At 40.5% G+C, this 11,657-nt stretch overlaps 1 protein-coding gene across 9 annotated transcripts in view; it reads right to left on the bottom strand.

Moving 5' to 3' along the window:
* Positions 1-224: 224 nt before the first annotated feature.
* Positions 225-11,657, bottom strand: part of add3a (adducin 3 (gamma) a) — a 101,179-nt gene continuing 89,746 nt past the window's right edge. For 6 of the 9 annotated variants that reach the window (XM_025907906.1, XM_025907901.1, XM_025907905.1 and 3 more), the window contains 7 exons: positions 11,312-11,569; positions 10,959-11,063; positions 10,123-10,209; positions 9,345-9,368; positions 8,511-8,634; positions 5,879-5,971; positions 225-3,246 (listed from right to left, as the gene is read on the bottom strand). In XM_025907906.1, the coding sequence (XP_025763691.1) occupies positions 2,996-3,246; positions 5,879-5,971; positions 8,511-8,634; positions 9,345-9,368; positions 10,123-10,209; positions 10,959-11,063; positions 11,312-11,569 (942 nt within the window). In that variant the 3' untranslated portion in view covers positions 225-2,995. The remainder of the gene's footprint in view (positions 3,247-5,878; positions 5,972-8,510; positions 8,635-9,344; positions 9,369-10,122; positions 10,210-10,958; positions 11,064-11,311; positions 11,570-11,657) is intronic. The other 3 variants (XM_025907907.1, XM_019359750.2, XM_025907908.1) reach the window with 3 other exon arrangements.

Here is an 11,657-nt window from a genome sequence, read left to right on the forward strand (position 1 = left end):
ACCCATGCTCACTCAACACAGTGTCCTGTATGTCAGCACAGGTCTTCCTCTTCCATGAGGCCGTTCTACAATACTGAAACCTCATGAAAATGCAGCATTAAGCTTATAGAACTACTAAGTTCATGGAAATGTTAAAGTAAAATGAGTGTGTATGGATTATGTCAAACTAAAGCTGAAGAATGATATGGACTGTGAAGCACAAACATGAAAAAAAATGAGCATCGGGTTCTTAAAATACAGTTTTATTTGTGAATTTACACAGATTAGCATTACATCTAAAAGCAACTCCATTAGATAACCATTTATATAGGATTTTCACAGGTCACAAAGTAGCTTGGCTCATTCTGGCATGCCAAAGCAAAACTCGTTCTTTTTGTTTGTTTGCTTTTTTTGTTTGTTTTTTTGTTTTGAACAGAAAAAAAAAGGAGGTGGAGACATTAGTAAAGGAAGGTGCAAACAGTCAAAAACAGATGAGAAAATAAAAAGGATGCGATGCAATTTCAGTTCATCTGGAAGCAATTTTGCAAAAAACAGGTTAATTAAAAAAAACAAAAAAACAAAACAAAAAAACCACCTAATGCGTTCTGCAAACTAAAAGAAAAAAAGCGTACTGCGATACAAATGGAGGATGAAAACAGAAATTTCCTGGAGGAGCGATGTATCAAAGAAAACAAAAAACATCTGAGTGGTAAAAACATGGTGTGTTAGTATCAGGTTGTCCTTTTCCCCTGCTCCTGTCTACTACACACACATAAGCACTTCCATTTCCAAACTCGCACCTCTCTTTCTCCATCTTTCAGTTGTGTGACCTCAGTTCTTCGCCTGGAGCCAAAAGCTATCGTTTAACACGGCTAAAGATGTGCCCCTAAACCCTCCCGCACTCCCTCCAAATCCAATACTTCACATTGCTAGCTGGGATATTGGTACATCTGGTTAAACTGCAGGGGGGAGGATATGCGGCAACCCATCACACTTTGGCTTTGCTGAGTTCAACTGTGGGTCATCCGCCAGTTACAACAGGATCGTGTTTAGAAGAGAAATTACAGGAGGGAAGGCTTTAGAAGCTGAAATAATGACCGGGCTCGGGAAAGAATCAAAAATAATAAAATAAAATAAAACGTCCTATGACCTCCTTATGATGTTCCAGTTCTTGGAGGAAATAAAACAGCAAATTAAGCAAGGGGGCGTAGCTAATGTGAGTGTAGCCACTGCAAAAAAATAAAATAAAATAAAATAAAATAATAATAAAGTTTTGGGGCACCTGAGGGGTGTCGATGCAGTCACTGGGGTGATTTAACAGAGTTCTTGTTAGGGTCTATGACGCCTGAGCAGGCAGATAAGAATCACAACCCTTGTCTTATTAAAATAATGGAGAAAAAAAATTACAATATGGCTTAAAAACACACACACGGACGCACAAACACACCAAACAAAAAGACGTCACCGCTCTACTCTCCATGACCCATGATTCTCATCGCTGCTTGAGCGCGGTAATATTTTCTCACGTGTGACACCAATGAAAGATTATTCTGTCCGTCTTCATTCAACTCACTTTCTGGGTCCTGACCACTCCCCGACACCATGCCTCGCTTTCTACTTGCACGACTTTTACCAAATTACTTTACGATCCTCCTCACTGGTGAAACCACTTGCAAATAAAATGTGTTATATACCACAAAAAAGTGCTGCACCATGAAATAAAAAATATATAGCTAACGAGAAAAAAAAAAAAAATCTATAGCCAACATATCCAGTTTTATATATCTGTGTTATATAGTAACTTTGTGTACTCTGAAGATTAGAATATAATTTGAAAGGAGAAAAAAAATAAAATAAAATAAAATAAAATCAGGCATCACTACAGAAGACAGCCAAATAAATTCAGTTGCTGCAAAAAAAATAAAGAGGGAAAAAAAAAAAGAAATCATGCATAACATCTGTATTCTCTGTAAAAGCTTAGAAATGAGTACAAAACAGTCAACTAATACCAAATTTGTGTTCAGTAAAAATGAGATGACAAACTAGAGATAGAGAGATGCTTGCTTAAGATGAGATTGTTTTTTTCTCCCATTAATTTGGCAAAAAAAACAAAAACAACAACACTGAGATGAAAAGGACAAGATGAAAAAAATGCTACATAAATATTCTCAGATAACAGTTGTGATAGACTGTCAGCCTCACTGTCTCTACTCTTAAAACTCATCTGTAGTTCAACCACAACAAGCTGAAAAGAAGGTTTCTGTCAGAAGCCTGTGCCTACAGTAGCTTAAAGAGCGTGAGAGATCCTCCCTCACAGTAAATAAATCAACACAAACCCTGTGGCTGTTTTCTTTCTCTCTCTGAGACCAGTTTTCCAGTGTGACTTGAAATTTTATGTGGTCTCTCTGTTCCGTATGCAGAGTCAGGTGACCGGGATGTAAAAAAAACAAACAAAAGAAGAAGGTAAAAGGGCTGGAAAAGTGTTTCTTTTGAACGTGTGCAGTTTTACAACACTCAGGCTGCATTCCAATTATTTGAAGCAAGAAAAAAACAACGTGGTTTCAAGTTCCATTTTTCAACCCGGGAATAATCGCAGGAGTAGCCAAAAACTCAGGATCTAAACAGCCTTGAATGACACTTCCAAAGAGCTGTTAAAGTTCCGCACAGGAGGTCAGGTGTGCAGACAGCCCACCACCTGCCCTAGCCACCCCACATCTGTTGCGGTTTTAATCTGTGGCCTCACTTGCCCGCCCCAAACCCCTAAGCTTTCTTGTCTTTTTGCAGAAGGAGAAAACTTTTCTTATTTATTACAAACAGATTTTTTGTTAATTCGTTTCCTCTGCCTTATGCACATAAAACCTTTTGTTAAAAAAACAATTAAAATTAAAAACATAAAAGGACATTTAAAACAAAATAAAAACAGACATTATTAAACAGAAAACGGGGGTTTGCTTGCCCCTCATTCTTCTATGCAGATGATCTCCCCGTCTGCCTCGCCCCTGCTGCCCGCTCGCTCTCAGGCCTCCATCTTCTCTTTCTTTTTGTTTTTCTTCAGGAAGGATGGGGTGCGGAACTTCTTCTTCTTCTTGGTGTTGGGCGACTTGGAGGGCGAGCTCTCGGGGGACAGGGCCTCTTCGATTTTCTCCCCGGAGCGCACGGTGATCTCCACGCTCTCAACGCTGGTGGTCAGCTGGCTCACGCGCTTTGACAGCTCCTCGTCCACGTCCCCGTGGTCGTTTTTACCGTTCATCAGTCCTGTGTGGTTCTCTGCGGGAAGGGAAATTAGCGAGACACGAGTTAGAGGTGGAAACATCTGGCACCACATCTGCAAGACGTGACAAATTCTCCCACGACAAAGAAGAGCTCCCTGGATTCAAGTGTTCTTTGGAAGGGATACATGTAGAGTAAATCTATGAGCTGCAAGGCATTCTCTTTCAAAATAAAATATTCTATGGCTTTTTACATCACGATCATGTTTAGCTTAAAAAAATTCAATGCATTTTGGCATACAAGCTATTATCTGGTAGTTAAACAGAGTTCATTAAAACCCTGGATCTTTTCTAGTCGTTTTCCACCAATAGGAATCTTCAGCTTGTGGTAGTCCACCAAGGGTAAGCTCATAACTAGTGTGTCTATTGGATGAGCATCACTGAGGTGCATGTTCATGTTATCATATTGGAGAAATGGCTGATTAAATCAATATATTTTCTCAGACTGAATATGTCTCATGTCTTATTGTGTCTCAGGATGTCCTCTTGTGCCGAATGCGAGTCTCTGCTGTCGGATGTACTAATCACCAATTCCATTTAACTGTTGAGCTGAACGCGCTCACACAGTGTCCCCGTGCTCTACATATTTCGTAATATCCCTGCGTAAAAACCCCAGTGACCTGATAGCCCAGAGAGTCTGCCCTCCTTTCAACCCAACAGAATGGGAGCTTTAAACAGCACACTGCCTTAATCGGTGTTCACGTAACATGCCGGGAAGCGTCACATCGCCGTTCTCTGTGCTGCAAATGCAGGTTAAGCAATCCAGGGCGCTGGTTTCATGTTACGCACCAAACGTGTCCTCTCAGGTTATTTTCATCATTGCATAAAAACCAGATGGTTGTACTAAAAGGCTTGCTGTACAACAATCGACCTGGTTTTAACACAACAAACAGCTGACCTCATGGTGACTGTGTCAGAAAATATAGGTCCCCTGAGTGAGCGCGCCGTTGTAGGTTAATTGTTATTGTGTGGTTTTGCGTGTTTGCGCTGGAAGGAAGTGGACAGGAAGCCAATCCCATAGTGCCATTATTTACGACTTGTAGAGAGACCTCTATGATCCTGCCGTTTCTTGGCGGCACACCAAATGGCTTCAAATGTCAAACTTGCGTGTTAACAGACGAAATACATTCAAAGGGCAGCAACAGGATAGAAACCCCGTGATGTGACACTTCCCATTACCAATCCCTCAGATCTGTGATGCTAACACCAAATGAACATTCAGTCTTGACAAGTCTTTATAACGACTGCGACAAAACCCTTAAGTTTTGATAAAAAACACTGAATGTGCCAAGTAAGAAAATCAACACCGTCTTGTATCTATCATTAGGAAGTGATGCAGAGCATGACGCTCTCAATTTATTGGCTGATCCATGTTCCTACTCTCATCTATGGCCACAAGCCGCAAGTAGTGACCAAAAGAATATTTAACTGGCGGCAAAATTAGCCTTCTCTGAATGTCTGGGCTCTCTATTAGAGATAGGGGTGAGCAGCTCAGAGGAGAGATGCTGCTCCTCTACATCAAAAGGAGAGGCGACTCAGGCATCTGATCAGGACGCCTTCTAGGCAAGGTGTCCCAGGCATGTTCAACAGGGAGGAGACCTCTGGGCAGACCAGGACACGGTAGACAGCTTACCCCCCCCCCCAGCATTGTCTGGTGAGAGGGAGGTCTGGGCATCACTACTTAGACCGTAGAAGACCCAGATAACTGGCAGAAAATGGAAGTATGAGCTTTCATCAGCAGGGAGTTAGTTTATCTTAGCAATAAAATGAGAGAAAAGTGCTGGGCTGATATAACCATGAAATAGTTTCACTATGCATCAAACTACTGATTTTTGCTTTTGGTGTAAAAATGTTTACATTTTAGGTACCTAATGATCTTCACATTTAGTTTTCAGACCAACTTTTTACCTCCTTACCTTCTCTGCTTCTGCACATAGGTTGGACGCAAACATTGCCTATTAGTAGTGTTTATGCCAAAATTGATGGCATTTCTTGAAGCAGCTACTCTCTGGCGACCAATTGTGAAATCACAGAAATCCCTGAATGCTTCATAAGTTTACGAGACTTCAAGGCCTTAAAAATGTCTTCTCCCAATGCTCTGAAAAAAAAAAAACTTTGGACAAGCTAATTTTAAAACTGTGTATATACTGTATATTCTGTGTATTTATTATCTCATTCTTATTGCCTGTTTATGCCCTGTCCTTATCTTTAACGTCATACTGCTCTGTTGTATCTTAATTGCCCCTTGGGGATAAATAAAGCCTCTCTGATTCTGAACCTCCCTCAATAGTAAAATAATAATAAGGGTATAAAATATGAATTCATACCTTTGAGCTGCATTTTCATAACCCAATATAAATTTGTATTGTTAAAAAAAAGCCAGAGAGGTATTAAATATAGTGATGGGGCACGCTGTTGCAGTTTCATTGAATTAGACGACCATGTTTTAACATGAAAGAATAGTTAGTACAGCATGAACTAGTTCAGGCACTGTATAATAAGCATTTAGTCTATTTCAGTTAAATTTACACTCTCATGCTCGTCCACAAACACACGTCTGACATTAAAGTCAAAAAGCGAGACAGTGAAGATCATTCTGAGAAACAATTCAGTCTGTGAGTGAGGGATACCTTCTTTAGCTGAAGTGCTTTGTGGGGACTGGGTGACAGACAGAGACTGAGAGAGAGTGGAGCCATCGTCAGAGGTTAGCTCGTGCTCGCCATCTGCAGGGAGGGTGGGGAGGGGGCCAGGTGGGGGGTTGTGAGGGTTGGATGAGAGGATTGTGGCAGGGTGTAGGGGGTGGAAGTAGAGGGAAGACAGCAGGGGTGAGTGGGATGAGAGGTTGGAGGGATTTGGGATGAAGGGTCCGGAGGGAGTGAGGGGACGGGGTGGGGAGGTTGACAGATTAGTGGTAACACACACATGTTAGAATCAGGCCATGCACAGCTGTTTTTCAACAAAATTTACAAAATCCTTGTCTGCCGATCACCCAGCTATCAAAGTGCCATCAATCCACCCCGGCCCTGCCCGTGGGTGGCTGAGCACGCACTGTAACATTTTGCTAAACCTTAACACGGACAATGCTCTTGATGGTAACTTGTGGTCGACTGCTAGCTAGACCACCAAAGTTTTAAATTTCTTTTATGAGATGTATAATTTACATAGACTGAAGTATTTGTATTGTGAGACATTTAAATACAGAAAAATGAAGTTTAGGGCAAGAAAGAAAAAAAAAATCTCAGTCACTCTTATATAGAATAAGGAGTTTATAAGAAAAGTTTATATTCTTATGTAAAATGGATAAACAAGCATAACGCGTCCCCTTTGAACTATAGATTCTTAAACAATTCTATCCAAACATAAGGAGCACATAGTGTTGCCACACAGCTTAGCTACAGTAGCTTAATTTCATTTTAAACACCGATTAGTCTGAATGAAAGACGTTTCCAGATCACTTTAACACATTCATTAGCACATTCGGACTTACACATTGAGCTGGCAGTCGTCACAATCATTCACAACTCCTACAAGCACAGCGTATAGGACGTGTTTGCATAACAGCCTGATCTGTGCAGTGATAGTACTCCGTGTTCTGTATATACACAGATAAAAATGTGTGCGAGCCTCAGATGAGATGATCTCAGTGTGTGTAGTCATTTGCATGAGCTTTTTTCACCTCATGTGAAACATATAGCACATAATATGCATCTGTACATATGTTCATACATATCTATGTCACATATAGATCAATTTGATCAGTTCTCTTATATAATGCGCATTATAATCAATCTGTTTATTTAAATGATCAATATATACAATATGCATGTCACAACTAATCGCAGGCTAAGCCTATAAACGTGTGTGTGTTTGTGTGTATGTGTGTCCTCGGGCCGAGCATGTATCAGGCCTTTCCAGACGGTCTCCAGCTTGTCTCCAGATTGGTCACCGGGGATTCATGGGGCTATGGGGGCAAAAGTGTCATAGCAACGGGCTCTGATCATGTGGCGGGTGTGAAGACCTGCTGTCTGTTCGGTCTGCCATCTTAGTCACACTGGCCCCTTACACACATACAGGCACACCATGTTTCATATGCACAGAAGAACATTTGCAACCATCCATACACATGCCCTTATCCAAATATACACAACACAAATACACATTTCAATGTGCTCCAGTGTGACAGAAGGCCCCCCAGATATTGATTCGCTATTGATTTTTCCTCTGCCTCTCTGAAAGATAATAGGACTGAAGGCTAATATGATTAGCATTGACGTGTGTGTGTGTGTGTGTGTGTGTGTGTGTGTGTGTGTGTGTGTGTTTACAAGGTTAACACAGTTGAAAGCAGCCATGGACCTTGCATATAGATATAGACGTGTAGGTATATAGATGTGCGTCTGTGCCCTCAGTACTGCGCATGGTGTGGGAGACGGTGCTACAGACCGAGATCATTTAAATCTTTTGTTACCACCAGAGTGCTGAGAGGGCACAAAGAAAATCTGAGCTGTTTACTAATCAGTCTCCAAGGGGACGGCTTTGTAATTGCAGAACCAATTTTAAGAAATCCTGATTAGTTTTAAGCTCAAGTTGAAATCTGCTCCAGCTGTTTATTTTAAGGACTTGTGAATATCTGGCAGTTAGTGTCTTATTTTTTCCACAGTTTAAAGTCTTTTAAAACGTGGAAAAAACCCTTTAATGACTCAAACACCAACAGTAGTTTTAGATGCTGATGAGCTTTTAATCCAGGGGCAACACAAACCGATTTCACTCAGCTCTCAAGAGATACAAGTGGACCCGGATAAATTCAAATTCAAGTTTTCTTGAGGTCTTAGTTTTTCCTTCAGGGTTGTTAAAGATGATTGTGATGGTTAATAGAACAGCATTTTAAAAAATTATTTACTTCATGTACTTGTTGTGTATCAAAACCATGATATAAGTGATAAATTAAAAGAAAAGGACCATCAGTTTCCTGCACCGGAGTAAACAGACGCCAGCATCCAGCTAAGCAGATGACAATTCCTCTTGCTGGCTCAAACTAATCTCCCGATGTGTGCGCTCAAATTGTGGCTTGCATATTGATTATTGATCCAATTTGTTTCAAGCCCCGGCTCAATATTTTGTTGTTTAATGAACCTTCACAGATTGGTAAGGTCGTCTGCAGCTGGCAGCAGGAAAGAAAACTCTGGGTCCGAGTTCATCTCGCCATGTGTGCGTGAGCTTTGATGATTGTTAACAGAAGTGTATTCGTGAGCGTATGTGCCGTACCGCTGAGGCCCAGTTGCCTTCTCTCCACGTTCTTGCGATACTCTTCCAGCTCCTTCTCTGACAACTCACTGAAAGGGTTGGGAGGCAGGGGAGCCATCTGCTCTTCCTCTGTGGGCACGTATGGCTGGGGAGGAGACAGGCAGAGGGGTGAGGATGGGAAACACGTACACAGAGGAAAATAGTCAGGAGGCACTTGCACACACTCTGAAATTTAAAAAACAAACCATGTACTAACACACAAGCACACACCAAAGGTACACATACCAAAAAAACATGCACACGCACACACACACAGAAAACAACACTGTCTCTTTAGTCACGATTGAACTCACCGACTTAAAAGAAAAATTATTTTTTTAAAAACGGCACAAACACCCACTGTGTCTGAGGATGACAATCATTCATTAGAGGATGACTAAGGCAGCTCTTGTAAAGCTAACCACATCACAGAGTCCACATCTAATCAACTCCACACAAGATGTGTTTATAAGACACTACCAGAGAAAAATAACACAAAAACTCACACTCGTGCACACACACACACAACGCACTTGAGCTTAAATCTCTGCTAAGATTTGTGCCTAAAAATGTCAGAAAGAGACTCATGCTCCAACAAATCATCACACTTCAACAACTCTCACAAATAAGTGCAGTTTTGTTTACTTTAAACAAATGCATTGAAAACAGTTGTCAATTTTAAAGTAAAACTCTAACAGACACATGCAGTGGTTTTTGTTCGGAACGAGTGATGAAGTGTTAAAATCATAAAATGAACAAAATAAATGTAAAAAACTAAAAACAACCACAGACAGGAAAACATACGTTGGTATTTACCAGAACGTTTATCTGCACCAGATCCTTCAAGACAAAACATTAAACCACGAAACCATCAGCACCACAACTTCTAGTTGATACATTTTTACTTCACGTGTTCCATTAATTTGTATGTTTCCATTCTATCCTTGCTAGTAAAGTGTAACTGTCAAGAGCTTCATTTCATCTGTTAAAAATGTGTTTACTTGTCTCCCCCTAGTGTTCAAGAGATGTCATTAAAGTAGCTTAAACTGGCAGTCATCCAACAATTTTGGATAAAGTATAGTTTTTTTTATAGTTTTGGAGAGTCCTCCTCCTGTAATGTTCTTACTAAGTCATTAAGATTAGGAAATTTCGGTAATATGCAGAAAAGCTCTATCATATCACAAAAAAACAAATCTCTAAACAGCCAGAAAAACTGAGAACACTTTCAAATTTCTCCGTAAAGTTAGATACAGATGTCCTGCAAACCTCAACTGTTTTTATATCATTATCAACACCAGCTATTCTGGATTTTCTTCAAATATCTGTAATGACTTTCTGTTAATTGAAGAATATCCTGCAAAAACTGTTTTTCATGTACCCTGATGTGCCTTTTAAGAGGAATTAAAAGTATTTATTGTTAAGTCACAGCATCTAACTGCTTAAACTTTATGCATTTTTTGTGAAAACTTGTCTTGTTAAAACAGATGTTAGATGTTACACATCAGATACTTTCTTCTTTGAAGATCATCTCTCTAAAAACGAGGGTTTCCACAGAACACAAGAGGTTTAGAGGCGAGAAAGAGGAAATTCTCACCTTTCGCGGTTCATCGACAGGGATGCCTGCAAGGTGCTGAGACCGCGGCCCTGATGACATCACATCAAGCCGGTTCTGCTCTCTGATCTGTAACAGGACGAAACACACAGTGACTTACTCTAATAACCCAAACAAGTGAACACAAACATTCTGTCAGGAATCAGGATAACATGCCTGATACAGTCAGACGTTTCAGTCCCTAGATTTTGTACTGATTTTGTAAGATGCTCTTAGTGACAGTTCAAATGTGGCTGTTTTCTCAAGCACTGAAACACCGACTCATACGAGACACTCTTGACAACAATAGTATAGTAGATGACTCTTTAAAATTATTTTTATAACTAATTACTTGGATACTATAAATGTTAAATTTAGGGGAGCGGCTGCTGTAAATTCTCACTGCTGTTAATTTGAATGATTGATTTGGACTGTTTTCTGCTTTCTTGTTCGGTGATTTTTAGATAATCATTAATGAAACATTTTTACCTTTATAGTAAAATTAATACTATTACTATTTAGCATGACTCTAACCAAGCATTAGTTAGCCATCCCCTGGTGTAGATATGCTCACATTTGGCTTTCAGCAAGGTAAAAAAAAAGCTAAAACTGATACTTCAAAGTAGCATCGTGGCCGTTATGCCCTCCTTAAACATATGTGGCTATGATAGAGATTTGTTTAATCCTTAATCATGTGTCAAGTGCTATTATCCTCACATTTTTAAACAGAACCCAGCACAAAATAGTAAACTGTATCCTACAATTTATATCCCTCCATGTTTAGATTTTCGTCATGTTTATAACATAAAGCGTCTGCTAAAAATGGTAGTTTTACTTACTTTGTTCCTCTTCTCCAGCACTTCAGTGGGATCTGTGTTGAGAGGGACAAACTGATTGGGATCCTCGATACGAATTGGGGTTCCTGGGTCATCTGCCTTCATCCACTGTTAACAGAAGACCGGTGAAAACTTGGTTTCAAAAAATATAATAATAATATTAATAATAATAATGATAATAATAATGACGATGATGATGATGATGAACCCCAAGTAGTTCACAATTTAGCCACTAGATGGTGATCTAGTACAATTTGTTCTTAACACTGGGCTGCAACTGCAGCCAAAACACAGCAGTCCACAGTAACTGTGGGTATGTACATACTAACTTTGCCTGCCAACTTCACACTGCTCACCGTGGTTGTCCGGCTGTTGTAGCGCTCCTCTCCACCTTCTACGCTGACCTTGGTGTAGCTGTTGGGTGAATTGAGCCAGCGTGTCTTCTCCCTCTGCTGCCGCTGCTGGAGAAACTTGAAGGGCAGCCGTGTTGCACCACTATCCGCGTCCTCCTCGAACATGAACGCTGTAACCGTGGCGGGGATCTCGACGTCGCTCTTGTGCCTCGGTTTCTCCCGGATGATGGGGTGCCGGTATGCATAGCCTGTCCTGTAGCCCTAAAAGGCATCGTAGAGGATCACATGCAGGGTTTGCTTTCTTTTATCTGGTTTGTGCTGATCCATACATTTAAATAGGCCTTGTCAT

This window comes from Oreochromis niloticus, linkage group LG6 (assembly GCF_001858045.2).
Source record: "Oreochromis niloticus isolate F11D_XX linkage group LG6, O_niloticus_UMD_NMBU, whole genome shotgun sequence".
Classification (NCBI taxonomy): domain Eukaryota; kingdom Metazoa; phylum Chordata; class Actinopteri; order Cichliformes; family Cichlidae; genus Oreochromis; species Oreochromis niloticus.